Genomic DNA, 26,915 nt, shown 5'->3' on the forward strand with positions numbered 1-26,915 from the left:
ATATCAGATAAAATAGACTTTAAAACAAAGGCTGTGAAAAGAGACAAAGATGGTCACTACATAATGATCAAAGGATCAATCCAAGAAGAAAATATAACAATTATAAATATATATGCACCCAACACGGGAGTGCCGCAATATGTAAGAAAAATGCTAACAAGTGTGAAAGGAGAAATTAACAATAACACAATAATAGTGGGAGACTTTAATACCCCACTCACACCTATGGATAGATCAACTAAACAGAAAATTAACAAGGAAACACAAACGTTAAACGATACAATAGACCAGTTAGACCTAATTGATATCTATAGGACATTTCATCCCAAAACAATGAATTTCACTTTTGCCTCAAGCGCACATGGAACCTTCTCCAGGATAGATCACATCCTGGGCCATAAAGCTAGCCTTGGTAAATTCAAAAAAATAGAAATCATTCCAAGCATCTTTTCTGACCACAATGCAGTAAGATTAGATCTCAATTACAGGAGAAAAACTATTAAAAATTCCAACATATGGAGGCTAAACAACACACTGCTGAATAACCAACAAATCACAGAAGAAATCAAAAAAGAAATCAAAATTTGCATAGAAACAAATGAAAATGAAAACACAACAACTCAAAACCTGTGGGACACTTTAAAAGCAGTCCTAAGGGGAAAGTTCATAGCAATACAGGCACACCTCAAGAAACAAGAAAAAAGTCAAATAAATAACCTAACCCTACACCTAAAGCAACTAGAAAAGGAAGAATTGAAGAACCCCAGGGTTAGTAGAAGGAAAGAAATCTTAAAAATTAGGGCAGAAATAAATGCAAAAGAAACAAAAGAGACCATAGCAAAAATCAACAAAGCCAAAAGCTGGTTCTTTGAAAGGATAAATAAAATTGACAAACCATTAGCCAGACTCATCAGGAAACAAAGGGAGAAAAATCAAATCAATAAAATTAGAAATGAAAATGGAGAGATCACATCAGACAACACAGAAATACAAAGGATCATAAGAGACTACTATCAACAATTATATGCCAATAAAATGGACAACGTGGAAGAAATGGACAAATTCTTCGAAAAGTACAACTTTCCAAAACTGGACCAGGAAGAAATAGAAAATCTTAACAGACCCATCACAAGCACGGAAATTGAAACTGTAATCAAAAATCTTCCAGCAAACAAAAGCCCAGGTCCAGACGGCTTCACAGCTGAATTCTACCAAAAATTTAGAGAAGAGCTAACACCTATCCTGCTCAAACTCTTCCAGAAAATTGCAGAGGAAGGTAAACTTCCAAACTCATTCTATGAGGCCACCATCACCCTAATACCAAAACCTGACAAAGATCCCACAAAAAAAGAAAACTACAGGCCAATATCACTGAGGAACATAGATGCAAAAATCCTTAACAAAATTCTAGCAATCAGAATCCAACAACACATTAAAAAGATCATACACCATGACCAAGTGGGCTTTATCCCAGGGATGCAGGGATTCTTCAATATCCACAAATCAATCAGTGTTATACACCACATTAACAAATTGAAAAATAAAAACCATATGATTATGTCAATTGATGCAGAGAAAGCCTTTGACAAAATTCAACATCCATTTATGATAAGAACTCTCCAGAAAGCAGGAATAGAAGGAACATACCTCAACATAATAAAAGCTATATATGACAAACCCACAGCAAACATTATCCTCAATCGTAAAAAATTGAAAGCATTTCCTCTAAAGTCAGGAACAAGACAAGGGTGCCCACTTTCACCATTACTATTCAACATAGTTTTGGAAGTTTTGGCCACAGCAATCAGAGCAGAAAAAATAAAAGGAATCCAAATTGGAAAAGAGGAAGTAAAACTCACTATTTGCAGATGACATGATCCTCTACATAGAAAACCCTAAAGACTCCACCAGAAAGTTACTAGAACTAATCAATGATTATAGTAAAGTTGCAGGATATAAAATCAACACACAGAAATCCCTTGCATTCCTATACACTAATAATGAGAAAACAGAAAGAGAAATTAAGGAAACAATTCCATTCACCATTGCAACGAAAAGAATAAAATACTTAGGAATATATCTACCTAAAGAAACTAAAGACCTATATATAGAAAACTATAAAACACTGGTGAAAGAAATCAAAGAGGACACTAATAGATGGAGAAATATACCATGTTCATGGATTGGAAGAATCAATATAGTGAAAATGAGTATACTACCCAAAGCAATTTATAGATTCAATGCAATCCCTATCAAGCTACCAACGGTATTCTTCACAGAGCTAGAACAAATAATTTCACAATTTGTATGGAAATACAAAACCTCGAATAGCCAAAGCTATCTTGAGAAAGAAGCATGGAACTGGAGGAATCAACCTACCTGACTTCAGGCTCTATTATAAAGCCACAGTTATCAAGACAGTATGGTACTGGCACAAAGACCGAAATATTGATCAATGGAACAAAATAGAAAGCCCAGAGATAAATCCACACACATATGGACACCTTATCTTTGACAAAGGAGGCAAGAATATACAATGGATTAAAGACAATCTCTTTAACAAGTGGTGCTGGGAAAACTGGTCAACCACTTGTAAAAGAATGAAACTAGAACACTTTCTAACACCATACACAAAAATAAACTCAAAATGGATTAAAGATCTCAACGTAAGACCAGAAACTATAAAACTCCTAGAGGAGAACATAGGCAAAACACTCTCCGACATACATCACAGCAGGATCCTCTATGACCCACCTCCCAGAATATTGGAAATAAAAGCAAAAATAAATGGGACCTAATTAAACTTAAAAGCTTCTGCACAACAAAGGAAACTATTAGCAAGGTGAAAAGGCAGCCTTCAGAATGGGAGAAAATAATAGCAAATGAAGCAACAGACAAACAACTAATCTCAAAAATATACAAGCAACTCCTACAGCTCAACTCCAGAAAAATAAATGACCCAATCAAAAAATGGGCCAAAGAACTAAATAGACATTTCTCCAAAGAAGACATACAGATGGCTAACAAACACATGAAAAGATGCTCAACATCACTCATTATCAGAGAAATGCAAATCAAAACCACTATGAGGTACCATTTCATGCCAGTCAGAATGGCTGCGATCCATATGTCTACAAGCAATAAATGCTGGAGAGGGTGTGGAGAAAAGGGAACTCTCTTACACTGTTGGTGGGAATGCAACCTAGTACAGCCACTATGGAGAACAGTGTGGAGATTCCTTAAAAAACTGGAAATAGAACTGCCTTATGACCCAGCAATCCCACTGCTGGGCATACACACTGAGGAAACCAGAAGGGAAAGAGACACGTGTACCCCAATGTTCATTGCAGCACTGTTTATAATAGCCAGGACATGGAAGCAACCTAGATGTCCATCAGCAGATGAATGGATAAGACAGCTGTGGTACATATACATAATGGAGTATTACTCAGCCATTAAAAAGAATACATTTGAATCAGTTCTAATGAGATGGATGAAACTGGAGCCTATTATACAGAGTGAAGTAAGCCAGAAAGAAAAACACCAATACAGTATACTAACGCATATATATGGAATTTAGAAAGACGGTAACAATAACCCTGTACGAGACAGCGAAAGAGACACTGATGTGTAGATCAGTCTTATGGACTCTGTGGGAGAGGGAGAGGGTGGGGAGATTTGGGAGAATGATGTTGAAACATGTATAATATCATGTATGAAATGAGTCGCCAGTCCGGGTTCAATGCTCGATACTGGATGCTTGGGGCTGGTGCACTGGGACGACCCAGAGGGAGGGTATGGGGAGGGAGGAGGGAGGAGGGTTCAGGATGGGTAACACAGGTATACCTGTGGCGGATTCATTTCGATATTTGGCAAAACTATACAATATTGTAAAGTTTAAAAATAAAATAAAATAAAAATATTTAGTCCTAAGTTATGTTGCCCTGTTTACAGCATCAAACCTTACTTCTATCACCACTCACATCCACAGCTGGGTGTTGTTTTTGCTTTGGCTCTGTCTCTTCATTATTTCTGGAGTTATTTCTCCACTGATCTCCAGTAGCATTTTGGGCACCTACCCACCTGGGGAGTTCATCTTTCAGTGTCCCATCTTTTTGCCTTTTCATACTGTTCATGGGGTTCTCAAGGCAAGAATACTGAAGTGGTTTGCCATTCCCTTCTCCAGTGGACCACATTCGAAATCAGATTGAATGTTTTCTTTGCACCCAAAGATGGAGAAGCTCTATATAGTCAGTGAAAACAAGACTGGGAGCTGACTGTGGCTCAGATCATGAACTCCTTGTTGCCAAATTCAGACTTGCCAAATTGAAGAAAGTAGGGAAAACCACTAGACCATTCAGGTATGACCTATATCATATCCCTTATGATTATACATTGGAAGTGAGAAATGGATTTAAGGGACTAGATCTGATAGAGTGCCTGATGAACTATGGACGGAGTTTCGTGACATTGTACAGGAGACAGAGATCAAGACTATTCCAAAGAAAAAGAAATGCAAAGAAGCAAAATGGCTGTCTGAGGAGGCCTTACAAATAACTGTGAAAAGAAGAGAAGGGAAAAGTTAGGAGAAAAGGAAAGATATTCCCATTTGAATGCAGAGTTCCAAAGAATAGCAAGGAGAGATAAGAAAGCCTTCCTCAGTGATCAATGCAAAGAAATAGAGGAAAACAATAGAATGGGAAAGACTAGAGATCCCCTTGAGAAAATTAGAGATACCAAGGGACCATTTCATGCAAAGATGGGCTCAATAAAGGACAGAAATGGTATGGACTTAACAGAAGCAAAAGATATTAAGAAGAGGTGGCAAGAATACACAGAAGAACTGTACAAAAAGATATTCATGACCCAGTTAATCATGATGGTGTGATCACTCACCTAGAGCCAGACATCCTGGAATGTGAAGTCAAGTGGGCCTTAGGAAACATCACTATGAAAAAAGCTAGTGGAGGTGATGGAATGCCAGTTGAGCTATTTCAAATCCTGAAAGATGATGCTGTGAAAGTGTTGCACTCAATATGCCAGCAAATTTGGAAAACCCGGCAGTGGCCACAGGACTGGAAAAGGTCAGTATTCATTCCAATCCCAAAGAAAGGCAATGCCAAAGAATGCTCAAACTACTGCACAATTGCACTCATCTCACACACTAGTAAAGTAATGCTCAAAATTCTCCAAGTCAGGCTTCAGCAATACGTGAACCGTGAACTTTCAGATGTTCAAGCTGGTTTTAGAAAAGGCAGAGGAACCAGAGATCAAATTGCCAACATCCACTGGATCATGGAGAAAGCAAAAGAGTTCCAGAAAAACATCTACTTCTGCTTTATTGACTATGCCAAAGCCTTTGACTGTGTGGATCACAATCAACTGTGGAAAATTCTGAAAGAGATGGGAATACCAGACCACCTGACCTGCCTCTTGATAAATCTGGATGCAGGTCAGGAAGCAACTGGACATGGAACAACAGACTGTTTCCGAATAGGAAAAGGAGTACATCAAGGCTGTATATTGTCACTGTGCTTATTTAACTTATATGCAGAGTACATCATGAGAAATGCTGGGCTGGAAGAAGCACAAGCTGGAATCAAGATTGGAGTTGCCGAGAGAAATATCAATAACCTCAGATATGTAGATGACACCACCCTTATGGCAGAAAGTGAAGAAGAACTAAAGAGCCTATTGATGAAAGTGAAAGAGGAGAGTGGAAAAGTTGGCGTAAAGATCAACATTCAGAAAACTAGTATCATGGCATCTGGTCCTATCATTTCATGGCAAATAGACGGGAAGCAGTGGAAACAGTGGCTTTATTTTGGGGGGGCTCCAAAATCACTGCAGCTGGTGACCACAGCCAGGAAATTAAAAGACACTAACTCCTTGGAAGGAAAGTTATGACCAACCTAGATAGGATATTAAAAACAGAGACATTACTTTGCCAGGAAAGGTCCATCTCATCAAGACTATGGCTTTTCCAGTAATCTTGTATGGATGTGAGAGTTGGACTATAAAGAAAGCTGAGCACTGAAGAACTGATGCTTTTGAACTGTGGTATTGGAGAAGACTCTTGAGAGTCCCTAGGACTGCAAGGAGTCCAACCAGTCCATCCTAAAGGAGATCAGTCCTGAGTGTTCATTAGAAGGACTGATGCTGGAGCTCAAACTCCAATACTTTGGCCAGTTAATGCGAAGAGTTAAAAAGACCCTGATGCTGGGAAAGATTGAAGGCAGGAGGAGAAGGGGATGACAGAGGATGAGATGGTTGGATGGCATCACCAACTCAATGGACATGAGTTTGGGTAAACTCTGGGAGCTGGTGAACTCAGGGTGAACTCAGGGACAAGGAGGCCTGGTGTGCTGCAGTTCATGGGGTCGCAAATTGTCGGACACGACTGAGCGACTGAACTGAACTGAACTACGTTGCCCTCTGATGCCCTGGGCTATCCCCACATTAGGAGAGGTTCTGACCACCTTTTGTGACAGTCTTAGCTGACTCATTCTATTCTCAGCCTTTATTCTAACACGGTAGCCCTCACAGGCACAGACAGAAGGTTTGGCAAATGGTCATTTAATTCCCATTTGACAAAGGTAGTATTTATTTTTGTCTCAGAGGTTGTTTAGTATTGAATTAGACATGACATTGTGTTCAGTACTAATCACTATAGCTACATTTTGAACACATTCATGTCATGTTGGTATTTAGGGAAAATAATTTTTCTCCTGACCTAATAACTTTTCTGTGCTTCATTCCTAAGAAACTGGAAAAGACATTAAAAGTAAATATCTACTGAGTATATGATTTAAAAATGCTTGAGTGTGTGTCTAACTTTAATTCAAATCTGGGTCCTGTTCTTTGTGACTTATGTGGTCCTGGAGAAACCACCTTCTTTTCCCGAGTCTTGGTTGCTTCTTCTGTAGTCAGGATTTCAGTTCTGTGGCAAGAAGCAATTAAATAATATATGCAAAGAACTGACGCAGAACCTGCATATATTGTGCTTTTAATAAGTGGTAGTCATTTACCTCGGAGAAGGCAATGGCACCCCACTCCAGTACTCTTGCCTGGAGAATCCCATGGATGGAGGAGCCTGGAAGGCTGCGGTCCATGGGGTCCCTGAGGGTTGGACACGAATGAGCGACTTCACTTTCACTTTTCACTTTCATGCATTGGAGAAGGAAATGGCAACCCACTCCAGTATTCTTGCCTGGAGAATCCCAGGGACGGGGGAGCCTGGTAGGCTGCCGTCTATGGGGTCGCACAGAATCGGACACGACTGAAGTGACTTAGCCTAGCCTTAGCCTAGTCATTTACCTTACATGATTAGTATTTTGGGCAGAGACTTTTCTCAGTGTTTTCTGGAAATCTTTATATGAAGCCAGAGTGGCTAAATAACTATTTTGAAATAACTCTTATGTACACTTACCATCTTCAGCCCAGACACCACCTTGAAATTCACTAACACATCAAATTGCCTCTTGGTATTCTACTTGATGGTCAACAGATATTTCAAATATTCCAAGTCAAACTTTATATATTTCTTCATTTTTAATGCAATAACACTTCACAGCTAATCCATCAGTAAATATTTGCTTTACTTTCAAATATACCCAGAATCCAACCTCTCACCCATCCACTGAGACCACCTTTGCCTAAACCTCCATCATCTCTCACCTGGATTTTTCCAATCGCTTTCTGATTTCTCCTTCTGCTTCTGACCTTAGTGTACTCCATCTCAACAGATACTCACCCTCCACTCTTCACACAAGAACAAAGGCAATACTTTTGCAACTTGTAAATCATATCACTTTGCTGCTGAGAGCTCACCAGAGACTCACCCTCTATGTTGTTATGAGATTTCTGTCTACCACTGACCTGTTCATGGTGACTGATGCTTGCCCATCCTTGGCTATCATCTGCTCTGCCTCTTGCCACACCAATTTCCAGGCTATTCTGCCCATATACAAGGTGCGCTGTCAGTCTAGGACTTTTCTTGGCATGTGGTTTTCCTTCCTGGGGAAGGAAAGGTTTGCCTTTTCCCCATTACTATTGAGACCAGCTCTTATATCACCTTAAGTTCAGTTCAGTTCAGTTGCTCAGTCATGTCCGACTCTTTGCGACCCCATGAATCACAGCACGCCAGGCCTCCCTGTCCATCATCATCTCCCGGAGTTCACTCAAACTCATGTTCATCGGGTTGGTGATGGCATCCAGCCATCTCATCCTCTGTTGTCCCCTTTTCCTCCTGCCCCCAATCCCTCCCAGCATCAGAGTCTTCTCCAATGGGTCAATTCTTCACATGAGGTGGCCAAAGTACTGGAGTTTCAGCTTTAGCATCATTCCTTCCAAAGAACACCCAGGGCTGATCTCCTTTAGAATGGACTGGTTGGATCTCCTTGCAGTCCAAGGGACTCTCAAGAATCTTCTCCAACACCACAGTTCAAAAGCATCAATTCTTTGGCGCTCAGCTTTCTTCACAGTCCAACTCTCGCATGTGGTCTCGCATGACCCCTGGAAAAACCATAGCCTTGACTAGATGGAGCTTTGTTGGCAAAGTAATATCTCTGCTTTTCAATATGCTATCTAGGTTGGTCATAACTTTTCTTCCAAGGAGTAAGCGTCTTTTAATTTCATGGCTGCAGTCACCATCTGCAGTGATTTTGGAGCCCCCCAAAATAAAGTCTGACACTGTTTCCACTGTTTCCCCATCTATTTCCCATGAAGTGATGGGACCAGATGCCATGATCTTAGTTTTCTGAATGTTGAGCTTTATGCCAACTTTTTCAGTCTCCTCTTTCACTTTCAACAAGAGGCTTTTTAGTTCCTCTTCACTCTGCCATAAGGGTGGTGTCATCTGCATATCTGAGGTTAATGATATTTCTCCCAGCAATCTTGATTCCAGCTTGTGCTTCTTCCAGCCCAGCATTTCTCACGATGTACTCTGCATATGTTAAATAAGCAGGGTGACAATACACAACCTTGATGTACTCCTTTTCCTATTTGGAACCAGTCTGTTGTTCCATGTCCAGTTCTAACTGTTGCTTCCTGACCTGCATACAGGTTTCTCAAGAGGCAGGTCAGGTGGTCTGGTATTCCCATCTCTTTCAGAATTTTCCACAGTTGATTGTGATCCACACAGTCAAAGGCTTTGGCATAGTCAATAAAGCAGAAGTAGATGTTTTTCTGGAATTCTTTTGCTTTCTCCATGATCCAACAGATGTTGGCAATTTGATCTCTGGTTCCTCTGCCTTTTCTAAAACCAGCTTGAACATCTGGAATTTCACGGTTCACGCATTGCTGAAGAATGACTTGGAGAATTTTGAGCATTACTTTACTAGTGTGTGAGATGAGTGCAATTGTGCAGTAGTTTGAGCATTCTTTGGCATTGCCTTTCTTTGGGATTGGAGTGAAAATTGACCTTTTCCAGTCCTGTGGCCACTGCCGGGTTTTCCAAATTTGCTGGCATATTGAGTGTAGCACTTTCACAGCATCATCTTTCAGGATTTGAAATAGCTCAACTGGAATTCCATCACCTCCACCAGCTTTGTTCATAGTGATGCTTTCTAAGGCCCACTTGACTTCACATTCCATGATGTCTGGCTCTAGGTGAGTGATCATATCATTGTGATTATCTTGGTTGTGTTCTTTTTTGTACAGTTCTTCTGTGTATTCTTGCCACATCTTCTTAATATCTTCTGCTTCTGTCAGGTCCATAACATTTCTGTCCTTTATCAAGCCCATCTTTGCATGAAATGTTCCCTTGGTGTCTCTAATTTTCTTGAAGAGATCTCTAGTCTTTCCCATTCTATTGTTTTCCTCTATTTCTTTGCATTGATCGCTGAGGAAGGCTTTCTGATCTCTCCTTGCTATTCTTTGGAACTCTGCATTCAGATGCTTATATCTTTCCTTTTCTCCTTTGTTTTTTGCTTCTCTTCTTTTCACAGCTATTTGTAAGGCCTCCGCAGACAGCCATTTTGCTTTTTTGCATTTTTTCCCCATGGGAATGGTCTTGATCCCTGTCTCCTGTACAATGTCATGAACCTCAGTCCATAGTTCATCAGGCACTCTATCTATCAGATCTAGTACCTTAAATCTGTCTCTCACTTCCACTGTATAATCATAAGGGATTTGATTATCACCTTAAAGGCTAACAATTTTCAAAGTGTGGTTATAGACCCCTACTGTGCATGCCTGCTTAGTCACTCAGTATCACACTCTTTGCAACCTCATAAACTGTAGCCTGCCAGGCTCCTCTGTCCATGGGAGTCTCCAGGCCAGAATACTGGAGTAGGTTGCCATGCCATCCTCCAGGGGGTCTTCCTCACCCAGGGATGGAACTCACACCTCATGGATTGCAGGTGGATTCTTTACCACTTGAGCCATCAGGGAAGCCCACACAGACCCCTAGGGGTCCTTGTTATCTCTTTTGGAAGTTCACAAAGTCAAAATTATTTTCATAAAATACTGACATGTTATCTAACATTTCCACTATGATTATTATTTAAAGAAAGCTGCAGTAGCCACTTTTGATATGAAACATCATTTTCACTTGAAGGAATGGCTGACAAACTATAGTTCTTAAGAATGTGAAATTTGGCAGAGATTTTCACAATAATAAACAAAATGAACTTGTTGCATCAAGGAGAATAACTGATAAGACTTGAGGTCAATAATAAATTTTAAGCTTTTAACTTTTATGCTAAAGTTAAAATTTTGGAAAATTTATGTCTGCTATGATGAGCTTGATAACTCAATTTTTAAAGACTTTTATGATAGGAAACAGAGAAGGCAATGGCAATCCACTCCAGTACTCTTGCCTGGAAATCTCATATATGGAGGAGCCTGGTAAGCTGCAGTCCACGGGGTCATTGAGTTGGACACAACTGAGCGACTTCCCTTTCACTTTTCTCTTTCATGCATTGGAGAAGGAAATGGCAACCCCCTCCTGGGTTGCCAGAGCCTGGTGGGCTGCCATCTCTGGGATTGCACAGAGTCAGACATGACTGAAGCGACTTAACAGCAGCAGCAGCATGATAGGAAAAGTAATGTTATTACATTCCAATGTGTATTATATAATAAAGTAGATCGATATTTGGAAAATGTGCATAGCTAAAAGAATTTTTCTAACACCCAATAAATGATGTTCCAAACCATGCACAAATAAAAGACCCATTCAAAGTGCAAGTTCAGTGAATATAAATAGAATTGAATATGAAAAATTCACTGATATGTCTTGACATTTCATAGATGACAGCTTTCAAATGCCACCCTGCCCCTTTCTTGTCCTCAAAGAGTTAAACTGATGAGAAAGCCATGGTCTTCCCCCTTTGGCATCTAGGAAAGTTCAACCACACAGACCCTGGCCATCATCTTGGATTATTTGTCCAAGTCCTACCTCAAAACCATAAGGCCAGGCAGAGCCAGCTGCCTTTTCTTGTTCTGTCACAAACCAGGAAAAATTCTGCCTGGAAGCCTGCCCTTCCGTTCACAGAAAGTGTCATTATGTGAACAATATACACATTTTCATACCCTCCTGATGCTTGTATGGCAGCATGAATCTCAACAGTTGCATCAAATATTGAGTCAAGAGTTGACCTCAGTCCCTCTGGGCAAATTACAAAACACAAACTCCTGTTAACATGTAACAAGCTAGTCTTGTTGATTTTTGATGTATCATCAAAGAAAAATATCACAATTATCTATTATGGCTATTAAAATAGGCCTCCCTTTTTGAACTATACATGTGCTTCATACAAGCTTTCCTTCATGTTCTCCAACCAAACAACATAACCCGACAGATTAAATGCAAAAATGAGAATCCAGCTGTCTTCTCTTGTCAGACACTGAAGAAACCTACCACATCCTAAAACAATACCACTCCTCTTCCTAAACATTTTTGAAAATAGTTAATCTTTATAAAAACTTTTACTTATGTCACTGTATAGCACATTCACTATTGTTGTTTTAAGTGAATCAATAAATTTACGAAGTCACACCTTACTTTCCTAATATGGCAAATATTGATACTTAAATCTCACATGAAGGAGAACTCACTGGACTCCTCAGTGGTTCTGAAGACTGTAAAGGGACCTTGACACTGACAAGTTTGAGAAGCACCGGGTCTTTGCTCAGCTGTCACCCTGCCAGGACAGTCTTATTGATCTCAGTCCTTCATGCTGAGACCAGCCCTCCCCGACTCTGACTCCTTCTTTTCTGTCCCTTCCCCTCCCAGGCACTGAGCACCACGGCTGGTTGCCCCATATATTATTGTCCATCTTCACTCCACAGGGCACGCATGCAGCATGGCAGGGGTTTATCTTTTACGCACAGAAGTATCTCTAGTTTTTAGAGCACTCTGAAACACTGACACACAAAAGGCACTCATTTCCAATTTGTGAAATGGACAAATAAGGGAACAAATCAAAGAAGAAAACAACGAATGAATAAATTTATAAATATTTAACCTCTCTGTCTTTTAAACTGAGGTAAAAATCAACTACCTGATGGTTTTCATATGCAACAATAGTTTCATTAAGAAAGATCCTATTATGTAATATAATATGTAAATGGGAAAAGATTTTGGAAAAGAAGAGATATATGTATATGTGTAACTGGAACAGCTGTACATCTGAAACTAACACAACATTATTAATCAACTATAATCCAGTATAAAATAAAAAGTAAAAAAGAATAGGTTTTATTAGCAATGATTCCTGGAATTATGTGGTATCTTTAATATCTGAGAGGCACGGTTGTAAATCACTCTCTTTATTGTTTACCATTTAGAAATCAATATTCCCAAATAGAATTAATTCAAAATATATCATTAATATGTTTACTTAATTTCTATTGGTTTAACCCTGGGTAACAGGGGAATGTACTGTGTTTAAGTAGCTAAGCAAGGGGTATCATAATATTTGCAAATAATAAAACAGCAGCCAAAGTGAAGGAAATAATAAGGTTGTTTTGGAAGTTGAGAAATTTTAGCAATATTGCAATCTTTTTGTGATCCAAATTTGCATGTAAACTGATAATACTGTTTAATTTCCCAAGCACAAACTTAGAGTCATTTTCCAGAATTATCTATTTGTGTTTTGGGGAGAAGATAAATTCAACGCCTATAAAAATATCGCAAGGTTTACTCAGCTCCTCCAAAGTGAGTGACTTGCTGGTAATTTGGGTCTTGTTGAATCTACATTTCATGGTGATAGGAAAATTTTTCAGAATTTAGATCCAAGAATATTTATGTCAAGAGATACAATTATAAAATAAAATCTGGATTTTAATGAGGGTAAGAAGATCAAAGAAAAAATAGTGTTTATTGCATTTATAAAACACTAAAAAATGCTTCCACATGCTTAAGTTTTAGTGCTGGATTAATTAAAGGGAATACTTTTTTTTATAAACCAAATCATTTTATACAAATTTCACTTGAAAATTCGTTCAATTAAACACACAAAAAATTACTTTGCTAATGAAATTGGCCTAAATTCAGCCACAATTCACTTCCATGGGGCCTGCTTCAATCAGGCTAATCTTCTAACCTCCTTCTTGATGGGACCCAGCAACTGCCACTTGGGGCTTCAGACTGGTCATAGTCTGGGGCTGGTTTGTGCCACTGCCATCACACTTCGTGATTAAATTAAGAGTGCTTTAAGTCCTACTGATGCTAAGCTTTTATATCTGCTTTCCTAACAAACTGTATGGTCTTTCCTGGTGGCTCAGTGGTAAAGAATCCACCTGCCAATGCAGGAGATGCAGGTTCGATCCCTGGGTGGGGAAGATCTCCTGGAGAAGGAAATGACAACTCACTCCAGTTTTCTTGCCTGGAAAATCCCATAAACAAAGGAGGCTGGTGGGCTACAGTTCATGGGGTTGCGAAAGAATCAGACACCACTTAGCAACTAAACAACAGCAACAAACTCTTCATGTTTTCTGATTAATCACTCTTCAATTTTTGATCTCTTTGATCTTAAAATTTGTGCACAAAGCAAATTTTTAATTATATGTGTGATTTCTAACCCCTGGCTCTGTCTAGGATTTGGACAGCCCTGAGTCCAGCTGTGTTTGTTTAGCCATTCACCTTAGCCCTCCCGGCACTGGCCTCTGCTAGTCACAAGCCTGCAAGTCCCCATGTGTCAGTTATAGGATGAGGTTAATGGGTAGCTACTTACAATAATATAAATTTTAGGAGAAAAAACAACAATGTTTTCTAAAGTCATTTTATATAACAATGAGTTTCTTTTCTGACTTCACCAATATGTCTCTAAAATAAAGTATATATCCTCTGCATGATAAACAGTGAGCCCAGGAGATTTTTTTCCAGCCAAAAAATCACATGAACTGCTCTTCTCAGGCACAGCTAAGTATAATAGGAATAATATTATAAATACACCAGTTTTCCATATTAAAATGAAATAGAGGCATCTATACTAGAGACAGAAGTGCTGACAAAGATACAGCTGCAAATTTTCTAGCTTTCTATCTTTTTATCCAAGTTTTTAAAGTGCTACCCTATCAACCCCATCTTAATGAAAAGACTTTTTCTTCCTGATTTGAAAGATCATTTTATTGTCTAGGAATTTATACTGGGAGAATGCTTTTTTGTTTGTTTCATTAAAATACATACCAGCTTAAAACCTGAAATATGCTTTCAAAGTCAGATACTTGGCTGGGCAAAAGTAAATCCACTTTTAATTAGTTAATATATTTTATTATAATAGACTTAAGTACAAACACCAAATGTACTATATTGCTATTTTAGGTCCTCAGCTTAAAAATATGAATAAAATACAAAGATAAATGTTATGATGCTGCCTGATTTTTAAAATATTTTTTAAGAAGTTTGATTTGTTATTTCTGATAGGAGAGTGATATAGCAGGAGACCTAATACAATCTTTAGTTCATCAAAATTGTAGTGATGTGTCTCTGTGGAAAATATACAGAGACCAGAGTTATAGGTTTGGGGCATAAATTCCCTGAGTGCCAATAAGGACCTTCACAGGACAGTTCATTTGAAATGCAGTAACTTTACTCCCCTCCTCTGTAAAATGAGAATAATTTGTATTCCCTTTAATTAATACAGTTATTAGTACACCCAAACGTTATAATATATGTGGTTGTGCTTAGCTGCTTAGTCGTATCCGACTCTTTATGACCCCGTGGACTATAGCCCGCCAGGCTCCTCTGTCCATGGATATTCTCCAAGCAAGAATACTGGAGTGAGTAGCTGTTCCCTTCTCCAGGGAATCTTCCCAGCCCAGGGATAGAACCCAGGTCTCCTGCATTGCAGGTGGATTCTTTACCATCTGAGCTACCAGGGAAGCCCAAGAATACTGGACTGGGTAGCCTATTGCTTCTCCAGGGGAACTTCCCTACCTAGGAATTGAACTGGGGTCTCCTGCATTGCAGGCAGATTCTTTACCAGCTAAGCTGCCAGGGAAGCCCTTATAATGTACAAGTAAGGGATTTTCATGTTTTCAGTCATGTTAGCATTATTCCCCAGTTGGGCCAAAAATGTAAGATCATAAGCAAATTATTCAGTCCTTATTTCACTTTTCACTTAATTAAGTTAAGGGATTGAAAGACAAGCTCTTTTCTACCTTTAAAATTCTAGGCTTTCATTGATGATTCACTGCTGTCAGCCCTTGCTTTCTGTGATTGATCAGAATTTTATTCCTGGAGTCTTTGAAAGTAAAGAAAATATGTATGTTAATTAGAAATAATGTACAAAGCTGAAACAAATACCTGATATATTGCTGGCTTTGATTCAACTTCTTGGAAAGATACTTCAAAGCTTTTTGGCTTGGAAAAGTAGAATAAGAAATGAACGCAGGGTATTCTGTTTCTTCACAAGGTACAGGGCAGCTGGAATTGTGTGTTCCCACTGTACACAATCCCTTAATTTCAATGTGGTCTGAAATGAAAATTAGGATAGGATATTTGGAGAAAAAGATTATTTCACAGTGGGGAGGACAGAGCTTTTAAAAATTTTATCATTTCACTTTCGCTGTGCAAGAATACTGGGGTGGGTTGCCATTTCCTTCTGAAGGGGATATTTCTGACCCAGGGAATGAATCCACATCTCCTGCTTGAAGGCGGATTCTATACAGTCAGAGCCTTTAGGGAAACTCCTATGTTTAAAACAGTGGTTAACAAGTTCAATCACTGCTTCTTTAAGAAGTGGTATTTATATTCTGTTTACATTTTAGTATAAATACAGCAAAGAAGACAATCATAGGGTTTAACCTTGGATTCATGGTGTCACTGGATTCATATCTTTGTTAGAAGTAAGAATTTCTTACCAGAAAGTCTCGGGGCTTATTTTCACAAGAAATTAGACATTTGGATAAAAGATGGAAAGTTTTTGTGACCTTACGTCACCTTGAGAGGAACTTAGAAACATCATCTTGAAAGTGAGTGACACAGGTTTAAACGAAATGTACTCTTGGGCTTGTCTCAATAAAGATGGTGCGCATCGTGCTGTGGGCTGCTGAGGTCCTCGGGTCTGGGGATGCCATGACTTTCTCACTCAGTTCCCTGTCCTCTGGCTTCTCCTCAGCAACCACACCACCCATGTGAGTGTGTCGGGAAGGGAGTGGTGTTTGCCCACAGGCACTTTTGGACCAGTGCCGGGGCCCATCTCACTGTTCTTTGCTTTCAGCAAATGTTCCAGTTCTTGTTTTCCTTGTGGTTTTGTTAGTGAAACTCTTTCCTGTGAATCCTTTGTTCACCAAGACCTTGAATAAGGACCAACTTTGGGCTTGTTTTCTAGATTCTCCTATTGATACTCCTCTGAGCATGACTTTTGTAGGCATCCCCTGGTTCTGAAAGATGACTGGCAATAACCTCCATGTTTTCCCTACACACACACACACGCACACACATATACATGCACAGACACATACATGCACACACACACACACACATGCACTCCTCTGATCCCATTTTCCCATAAAACTCCCCCAAGAAGTAACTACATGCATAATGTTTCCCCAAACTTCACATTCATCCTTTTTCAGGGATAGGAAATGACAAGAAATTTGACAATGTAACTTTAACTCCTCACTTAGTAATGTGACTTCTGCATATTCAGCTTGTAAAGCTGTTTAAAAATATCAGATCATTTGTACCCATGCCCATTCCATGAAATATTTTACAGCCATTAAAAGGAGTCTCTGAAATCTTGTCCTGCTGTCCTGGAGATATTTCTGCAACAGGTTAGATAAGCGAGTTTCATAGAAGGGTATATAGTATGATTCCATTTTAATAAAATAACCAATGACTTAAAATCATAAATAGAAAACTATATTTGTGGAGAAAATTATGGTAGAATGTGCTGGAGTGTTAACATTGGTTGAGAGTTAAGGTGAGAGATACATAAGTGAAAAATGCTGTTTAAGAGGAAGCTGTCCCCAGTATGTGTGCCATGTATGTTGTGATTCCATTTATGTAAAAACTATCCATACACACTTCTGTATAAGTTACATATAGTGAAATGAATGAGGAAAAGAATGGTCACCTAAATTGTGACAGTAATTTTCAAAGTGATGCTATTGCTATTGATTTTCAAGTGATTCTTTCCTATTCTGTAATGTTTGAACTAATCACAACAAGCGTGATTTATGTATGTAAGAAGAAAACCCAACAAAGCTACTTTCATTATAAAAATGTTTACAGTTGAAAAAAATTAGAAGTAAAAACAACAGCTCTCTTACTTTGATAGTGCATATCTTTGATTCAGATGTATTTTGAAATAAGAAAGGCTTTTCATTGTGTTTTACTGTGTAAGCTATTGTTATTAAATTTAAGAACATTGAAAACCTACCTCTTATAGTCTCTTTTTTTTTTTCATTTCTGAACTATCTATAGTATGATTTAGAGTCTTGTATGATTCTGAGCAGCTTTCATATAAATCTTGAAAATAAAGAAATAAATTAAGCCACTTACCAAGTATAGGAGACACACAGTTGTAAAACTTTTGTAGGTCACACTCTATCCCATTTCCTTAAAAATAAAAAGGGTAAATATAGAGACTTTACATTTTATGAAATGAGTGAAATAATGACAAAAACACTCTCCAACTATCATTTTGCAAAAGCTAGTATGAAAATACAATACCCAATGAAAATGTACACTGGGAAGAAGAAAATAATGTTTTTGTTTCCTCCATGTTTCTTTCCATTTGTCCATATCACTTAAAATCTTAAGACTCTGATGCTAGAAAAGATTGAAGGCAGGAGGAGAAGGGGATGACAGAGGATGAGATGGTTGGATGGCATCACTGACTTTATGGACATGAGTTTGAGCAAGTTCCAGGAGTTGGTGAAGGGCAGGGAAGCCTGGTGTGCTGCAGTCCATGGGGTTACAAAGAGCTGGACGTGACTGAGAGACTGAACTGAACTGAAAGTAGGAATAATAATTTTCAACTGTTCATATCTTTGGAATTTAAACTCGCTTTTACATTTATCATCTCATTTTTTTCTACAGTAATTGTAAGATGTGCAAATCATCATTTTACAAATGAAGAAACCAAGTTTCAGAAAGTGGCTTGCCTAAGCAGGTAGGGGGCTTAGACTTATCTCTTCACCTTCTGTCCAGCTCCCTATATCCATTGATTTAAATATACATAAACCCACGCACCTGGTGGGGCTGCCTGTCTAGTGGTAGGATGGGGCAGGGAAGTAGCACTCTGTGGAGCACCTGCTGTGAACCTTGGGAAAGAATCAATCTCAATCAGAACTGGGTTTCATCCCAGGCTGATTCTAAAACTTCAGTTTTTTCACTTTAATGCAGCACTTGTCTCTTGCTATAACCCATGCATCTCTGGGGTAAGCTCAATGTTTATTCAATGGTCCTGAAAACAAACAACAGAGAACATCACTTACAGTCTGTGGTGAAGTTCAGCTGACAAGGGGGAAGTGTGCTTTGTGAAGAAGTGAAAATAAAAAAGAAAAGTCTACTTTGAACACTGAGTCTATAAGAAGTTTCTCTTACCACACTGTGGCTTACTTCTTGAATGATATTTCTCTCATTACCAAGAGGTAATGCTTAAGCAAGCCACTTTCTGAAACTTGGTTTCTTCATGTGTAAAATGGTGATTTGCACACCTTACAATCACCGTAGAAAAAAATGAGATGATAAATGTAAAAGTGAGTTTAAACTCCCAGGTGGCTCAGTGGTAAAGAGTCTGCCTGCAATGCAGGAGATGCAGGTTCAATCCCTGGGTGGGGAAGATCCCCTGGAGGAGGGCACAGCAACCCACTCCAGTATTCTTGCCTGGAGAATCTCATGGACAGAGGACCCTGGCAGGCTACAGTCCACAGGCTCGCAAAGAGTCAGACAGGACTGAAGCAACGGGACATATACACATCAAGAACGATGCAATTTTGGAAATGACCCACATCTGAAAGGCTGATTTTTAGAATTGCCTCTACAATTTGCTACTGGGAGTTCTTCAGCTAGTTCATTTAATGTGTATAAATCTCGTTCCTCATCTGTAAGCAGACTTAGAGGGATAACTAAGGATCAAATCAAATAAGCTACATTTCTGCAAGCACCCCAAAGTTTGTGCACATGTCATGCTTTGTGTTTTACGTTTCGTTTTGCCTAGTGTCTGATTCTTATTAGTTATTTCATCTTTGTTTTGTTCTGTCAGAAATGATACATTTTAAAACTGTAACATTATTTTTCATATATCAATTTAGACCCTTTCCTGTAACTTTGGAATTTTCTGTAATTAGGAATGAGAATCAGAGCCAGAATTAGCAGTTTTATAGAATGCCAGTTTTGGAGGAGCCACAAGACCAAAAATAAAAATTCTGGAAAGAAGGAAGTGATGATTCTCAAAATTTCTGAGAAGCCGTTTGCCGAGTTGCAACCCCTGTTATAGGGGCAGTATTAGCATGTTCATGTGTGAGTGTGTGTGTGGTGTGTGTGAGTGTTTGTGTGTGTGTGTGTGTGTGTGTGTGTGGTGTGTGATGGGCCATCTCATGGGGAACTGGTAAACTTGTAGGACCAGACTGGTTCACTGCTTAAATCACTCTACACTTCTTCATAAATACACTGGAGAATAGGGTGAAGGAAATCTGAATAGAAATATCTGGCTGTTACATGGAGTGAGTTCTGTGTCAAGCAGTTTTGAGACCACCTGCATCCTCACTCTCCATGTTATAACTTGTCAGGCCATGCAGGTTGGATACATCCTGCTGCTCCTTACTTTCCAGGAGCTGCAGAACTTAAGTGCGAGGCCAGCTCCATCCACCCTGCTCCAATGCCCTGTCCAGGGCTCGGCTCAGACATCCGTGGCTCTGAAAGCATTCAGACTGGATGCAAAGGGAGACTACAGAGTCTTTCTAACAACAACAAAAAGGTCTCAACAAGGAAATATTCAGCATTGGTAAGAAGATCTACTGTTTCTTTCAAACGGAGAAAAATCTTGATGAGCAGCTTAAGAGCACCCAATTGAAAATGTTGAAATCAGATTTGGGGACCGGCTCAGACAACACAAGGCTCTTTTCTTTTCCAGATATCCCTGCTAGGAGGTTTATTTGTCAGGTGGATGGTTTTCCAGCATAGTATTACTTAAGAATGTGAAACAGCTTTCTGATACATTTATTTCCATGTTTCAGATTAAGTAAAGAGTTACAGAACAGGACACAGCCTCTATTTACCAGGAAGAAGGAAAGGCAGACATCCGCACTGCTTCTTGATGTGCCAAGCTTTGCATTCCTGCAAGCAGCCCGAGGTGCTATAGGTCCTGAAGTTCTGCAGTTTCATGTGGGGATTGCATTCTCCCCAAGGGTATTCCTGATGGACTGTCTTAAGACAAAATAAACACCCGGGTCAGGAGATCTGTCTGACTCAATATATCCCTTTCCTTTTCTCTCAAGCCTTTGATATTCTTTAGTTGACTACATTTGTCCACTATGCCTACTCTATTAACCTGAAAACCCCTGAAGTTAAGTCTACTGTTTGCCCTTTAGTATCCGCCCTAAATGCTCTGTGTTGTTCAGTTGTTCAGTCGGGTCTGACTCTTTGCGACCCCGTGAAGTGCAGTATGACAAGCTTCCCTGTCCTTCACCATCTCCTGGAGTCTGCTCAAACTCATGTCAGTTGAGTCAGTGATGCCTGTACCTGTAGTGAATCAATAAAATCAGACAAAGTGCTCTAAAACTGAACTCCTACAAGGAAAAAAAATTTATTGATATATTTTAGCATATTCATCAACCCACTCACAAAACGGCAACCAAAATTATACACACAAAAAGATGCTTTAAAACAGAATCAAAACATGAGACTAGACTTATGGTTGCCAAGGTTGGGAGAAAATGGGCTGAGAGTTTGGGATTAGCAGATGCAAACTAGTATATATATAGAATGGATACACAACAAGGTCCCACTGCATAACACAGAACTATATTCAATATCCCATGATAGATCATAATGGAAAAGAATGTAAAAATAATGTATATATAGATAGATATGTATAACTGAATCACTTTATTGTACAGAAGAAATTAGCACAACATTGTAAATCAGCTAAACTTCAATTAAGAAAAGATCCTTTGGTGGTGGTTTAGCCCCACCAAAGATCCTTTCAGATCAGATCAGATTAGTCGCTCAGTCGTGTCCGACTCTTTGCGACCCCATGAATCGTAGCAGGCCAGGCCTCCCTGTCCATCACCAACTCCCGGAGTTCACTCAGACTCACGTCCATCGACTCAGTGATGCCATCCAGCCATCTCATCCTCTGTTGTCCCCTTCTCCTCTTGCCCCCAATCCCTCCCAGCATCAGAGTCTTTTCCAATGAGTCAACTCTTCGCATGAGGTGGCCAAAGGACTGGAGTTTCAGCTTTAGCATCATTCCTTCCCAAGAAATCCCAGGGCTGATCTCCTTCAGAATGGACTGGTTGGATCTCCTTGCAGTCCAAGGGACTCTCAAGAGTCTTCTCCAACACCACAGTTCAAAAGCATCAATTCTTTGGCGCTCAGCTTTCTTCACAGTCCAACTCTCACATCCATACATGACCACAGGAAAAACCATAGCCTTGACTAGACGGACCTTTGTTGGCAAAGTAATGTCTCTGCTTTTGAATATGCTATCTAGGTTGGTCATAACTTTCCTTCCAAGGAGCAAGTGTCTTTTAATTTCATGGCTGCAGTCACCATCTGCAGTGATTTTGGAGCCCAGAAAAATAAAGTCTGACACTGTTTCCACTATTTCCCCATTTATTTCCCATGAAGTAATGGGACCGGATGCCATGATCTTCGCTTTCTGAATGTTGAGCTTTAAGCCCACTTTTTCACTCTCCTCTTTCACTTTCATCAAGAGGCTTTTCAGTTCCTCTTCACTTTCTGCCATAAGGGTGGTGTCATCTGCATATCTGAGGTTATTGATATTTCTCCTGGCAATCTTGATTCCAGCTTGTGTTTCTTCCAGTCCAGCGTTTCTCATGATGTACTCTGCAAAGAAGTTAAATAAACAGGGTGACAATATACAGCCTTGCCGTACTCCTTTTCCTATTTGGAACCAGTCTGTTGTTCCATGTCCAGTTCTAACTGTTGCTTCCTGACCTGCATACAAATTTCTCAAGAGGCAGGTCAGGTGGTCTGGTATTCCCATCTCTTTCAGAATTTTCCAGAGTTTATTGTGATCCACACAGTCAAAGGCTTTGGCATAGTCAATAAAGCAGAAATAGATGCTTTTCTGGAACTCTCTTGCTTTTTCCATGATACAGCAGATGTTGGCAATTTGATCTCTGGTTCCTCTGCCTTTTCTAAAACCAGCTTGAACATCAGGAAGTTCATGGTTCACATATTGCTGAAGCCTGGCCAGGCAATATGGTAATGTTTTCTTTATATTATTTCACTTAAACCTCAAAGTAACTGTGATTTGGCCACCTGATGCGAAGAGCCGACTCACTGGAAAAGACCCTGCTGCTGGAAAAGATTGAGGGCAGAAGAAGATGGTTGGATGGTGTTAGAGGCTGAGATGGTTTGATGGCATCACCAACTCAATGGACATGAGTTTGACCAAGCTCTGGGAGACGGTGAAGGACAGCCTGGAATGCTGCAGTCCATGGGGTCACAAAGAGTCAGACACAGCTGAGTGACTGAACAACAACAGAGTAACTGTGAAAGGAAACACTAGCCCTTGGCCCTCAGTGTGCAGAGAGGAGATGGAAATTCAGGAAGTTAACCCAGAAAATTACAGAGCAAGGGGCTGGAAAGTGGAAACCTGTTAGACACTGGGATTCTAAGACCTGCTCTGCCCATTGACTTTTTCCTTCCTAGAAAGTCCTGTTGAGAAAAAGTACAGTTCAGCCACATGGGCTTCCTTTTTAATGTCCATTTTCAACTCAAATAAAATTCAAAGTTGACTTGGGTTTGCTGGGCTTCCCAGCCCTCACTTAAACTGTATCTGTGAATTTGCTGTTTTTGAGGCTCCCAGTAATGGAAAAGTATCTGAACTGAAACTGTTGAATTTCTGGCGATGTTTGAAATGCAGGAGAGAAAAGAGTTTCTAATGAAATGTGTTATTATGTATTTATGGGATCATTACCCCACTGATGGACACAGCCTCTATTTATCAGGAAGAAGGAAAGGCAGACACCGGCACTGCTTCTTGATGTGCCAAGCTTTGCATTCCTCTGATTAGCTGGGGGTCAGAGATCCCTCAGATTCTGAATTTTGTGATTATATGTACGTCTTTATTTGATATTTACCTTCACCTGGCGGATGGTCACCCGTGTATGCATTCCCACTGGTGAGGACAAGCCCAAACCATCAAACTGCGGCACCTTCATGGGTGAATGGATAACAAAGGTGATCCCAGCGTCGACAAAGCCAAGGGTTGGGTCATCAGTAAATTCCTCCTGAAACAAACAAGTATTTCTTCCCAGATTACAAATTGATGTCAATTATGCACAAGATGAGTTCGTGCAGAATTTTGTGCAGAGTTCAAGACTGATTTTTATCATCTCATGATAGCATTTGAATAACTTAAAAATCAAATACTTCATGTCAATATGAGAGCTCCTTTTATATAAAAGCCGTGAAAATTAAACACCTAAAGACCTACTTTTCACGGTTAAACTGCACATCAAGGCCTTGGCCGTTTTCTCCAGGCCACCTCTTGCCTGAGGCAATTTGAATAGAAATACAGAACTTATCGTATCCTGACTGTCAGCCACCTGGTTCCCCTGGCCCTCTCCTCACCTGCCTCTTTAGTTTCTTTCTCTTTGGCTGTTCTCTTTACTTATTTGTCTCAGAAAATCCTTTGGCCCTCTGCTTCTCTTTGCAATTAAAATATTCGACCTGACTTAAAATTCAAATTTATTTTCTCCTAAAAGTGAAGACTTATACTACTTCTTTAGCACTAGTGCTTTTCTCCTGTAAATCTTATGTCAGATAAAGAGTTTTTTACAAGAAAACAAATATATATATATATATATATATATGTAATTGTTCATTACATAAAAGCATACATTTCAGGAACTCAAGCTTTGCTTTATTGGTTAGGTTTCTTGGTTGGTTTTCATATATCATCATAAAACCAAATTTCTGATTTATTGTTTCTCTTTTTTTCCCTAAGAAGCCAGTAGTTCTTCATGATCAGGATCAGAAAGGGCTTTTGGAGGCATGCTGTTAAAAGATGCTTACTCCTTGGAAGGAAAGTTATGACCAACCTAGATAGCATATTCAAAAGCAGAGACATTACTTTGCCAACAAATGTCCGTCTAGTCAAGGCTATGGTTTTTCCTGTGGTCATGTATGGATGTGAGAGTTGGACCGTGAAGAAAGCTGAGCACCGAAGAATTGATGCTTTTGAACTGTGGTGTTGGAGAAGATTCTTGAGAGTCCCTTGGACTGCAAGGAGATCCAACCAGTCCATTCTGAAGCAGATCAGCCCTGGGATTTCTTTGGAAGGAATGATGCTAAAGCTGAAACTCCAGTCCTTTGGCCACCTCATGCGAAGAGTTGACTCATTGGAAAAGACTCTGATGCTGGGAGGGATTGGGGGCAAGAGGAGAAGGGGACGACAGAGGATGAGATGGCTGGATGGCATCACTGATTCGATGGACGTGAGTCTGAGTGAACTCCGGGAGTTGGTGATGGACAGGGAGGCCTGTGTGCTGCGATTCATGGGGTTGCAGAGTCAGACACGACTGAGCGACTGAACTGTGTTTATTCCTGTAACTCTGAGGCAGGAAGAGCACACTCCCAAGGAGGGGTCACAGTGAGCCTGTTTCACCAACCCACAGCAGCGAGCACAGCTGAAAGGAACCCCACCAGTGCAGACATGAGCACCAGATGCAGTTCGACTTCCAAAAGGCAGGACCCAAAGCAGCCGGTTTGTCAGAGGGGCAAAAGAAATTTAAGATCAAACTTCTGGTGACTTTATTAGTTATAATTTCAAGCTATAAGGGGAAGGGGTGGCCTTGATGAGGGACTAGGATGATTTTTCTTGTGAACAAGTTAACTGCACATATAACAACAATAAACTTGCGTTTGATACTCAGGACCCTATTTCTCCTAGCCCCACTGTAACTCTCTAAGGAACACTTAACTGCTAGTCTGGAGAAATATCTCAGCTCTATTTACTTATTGAACTTTGCACTGAATTTGCAGATTTTAATTGCACCCTAAAAACACTGGGGGAAATTCTAGCTTGTAGAAGTTATTATATAATATTTGAAGCGAACATATGGCTTATATTTAAATAACTTGAAAATATCAATGGACTAGATATACAATCCTGGCTGTGTATATCTCAATGTGCAGTGCTGTGGACTCTTGAATGGAATACAGGGGAAACTATGAAGTGTGGCTTAGCAGAAATTCCTGGAAAGTAATCAATTGCCTTGTTCATTTGGATTGGGGAGTAGTTTGGTGAAATTCAGGGATGCTACTTTTATTTCTCACCTCTACCATTAATTGTGTGATTCTGAATACTTCATTCAATAGCATTTCAAATCTTCACTTACAAAATCATAACAATGGAATACTTCTAAGTGTGTAACACTACAAATGCTTGTGCAAGATAGAGGGTGAGGATCAGCCTTGGGTGAGAGTTACACCAGGTAGTCTTGAAGGAACACCTCTGAATTTCTAAGGAGCCTGGACAGCTGCCACCTAGGTCTAAACACTTAGAATCTACTTACACCAATTACAGATTTACAAAACTGGCTTAGGCAAAGCCCACTGATACAATATTTTTGCAAAGCAATATTTTTCATCACTTTATCAGACTATAGATTTCTATGGTTTGTCAAATATCTCTGTATGGCTTCTTTCTAAAACATATTGCCTATTTTCGTGAAAATCTAAACATCATCTGAACATTAAAAATACATGGGTCTTCTTAAATTACTATACACATTGAGATTTAGAAATCTTTAGTTTCCTTGTTTTGTGACATGAACATTTCCAGCGTCATAAAAATGACAGTAAGTAATACAGCTAAAAAAGTCCAGGTTATTCCTCTAAACTGTACCTTTTCAATCTCCAAGTCTGTATTTTCATCATGGGAGTCTTGACTAAATTAATTAAACAAACAAACAAACAAAAAGACATGTAGGAACGATTTAACAGGGCACAGGGTCCTGAAACTCCTGTGCATTCTTCTTTACCTTAAACCTTGGTGAAGTTTAAAGAAATTCAATACCTGATTGACATTGAAGAGCAAGTGTAAGCCTCTTCCAGAAACACTCACTTTTTCCTTCGCTTGGATATTTTCACCATGATTAAAGGTAAAACAGTTTCCATATTCAGTGAAGACATGTGCAAAATCCTCCAATATGAAAATAAACCAAAGAAAACACAATCAGGTGAGTATTTTGGTCCTTTCAAAGTTTAAATGCCTATAACTTTCTTTTCTTAATCATACTGCTGAGTGAGAAGGCAAAAA

General features: G+C 39.6%; 1 protein-coding gene across 1 annotated transcript in view; it reads right to left on the reverse strand.

Moving 5' to 3' along the window:
- Positions 1-26,915, reverse strand: part of ASIC5 (acid sensing ion channel subunit family member 5) — a 60,007-nt gene that overhangs the window by 7,850 nt on the left and 25,242 nt on the right. The window contains exons 4-8 of the mRNA XM_070385604.1: positions 26,673-26,798; positions 23,731-23,880; positions 20,677-20,824; positions 17,954-18,010; positions 15,752-15,920 (exon numbers count right to left, since the gene is read on the reverse strand). Coding sequence (XP_070241705.1) covers positions 15,752-15,920; positions 17,954-18,010; positions 20,677-20,824; positions 23,731-23,880; positions 26,673-26,798 — 650 coding nt within the window. The remainder of the gene's footprint in view (positions 1-15,751; positions 15,921-17,953; positions 18,011-20,676; positions 20,825-23,730; positions 23,881-26,672; positions 26,799-26,915) is intronic.

This window comes from Bos mutus, chromosome 17, assembly GCF_027580195.1.
Source record: "Bos mutus isolate GX-2022 chromosome 17, NWIPB_WYAK_1.1, whole genome shotgun sequence".
In the NCBI taxonomy this organism is placed as follows: domain Eukaryota; kingdom Metazoa; phylum Chordata; class Mammalia; order Artiodactyla; family Bovidae; genus Bos; species Bos mutus.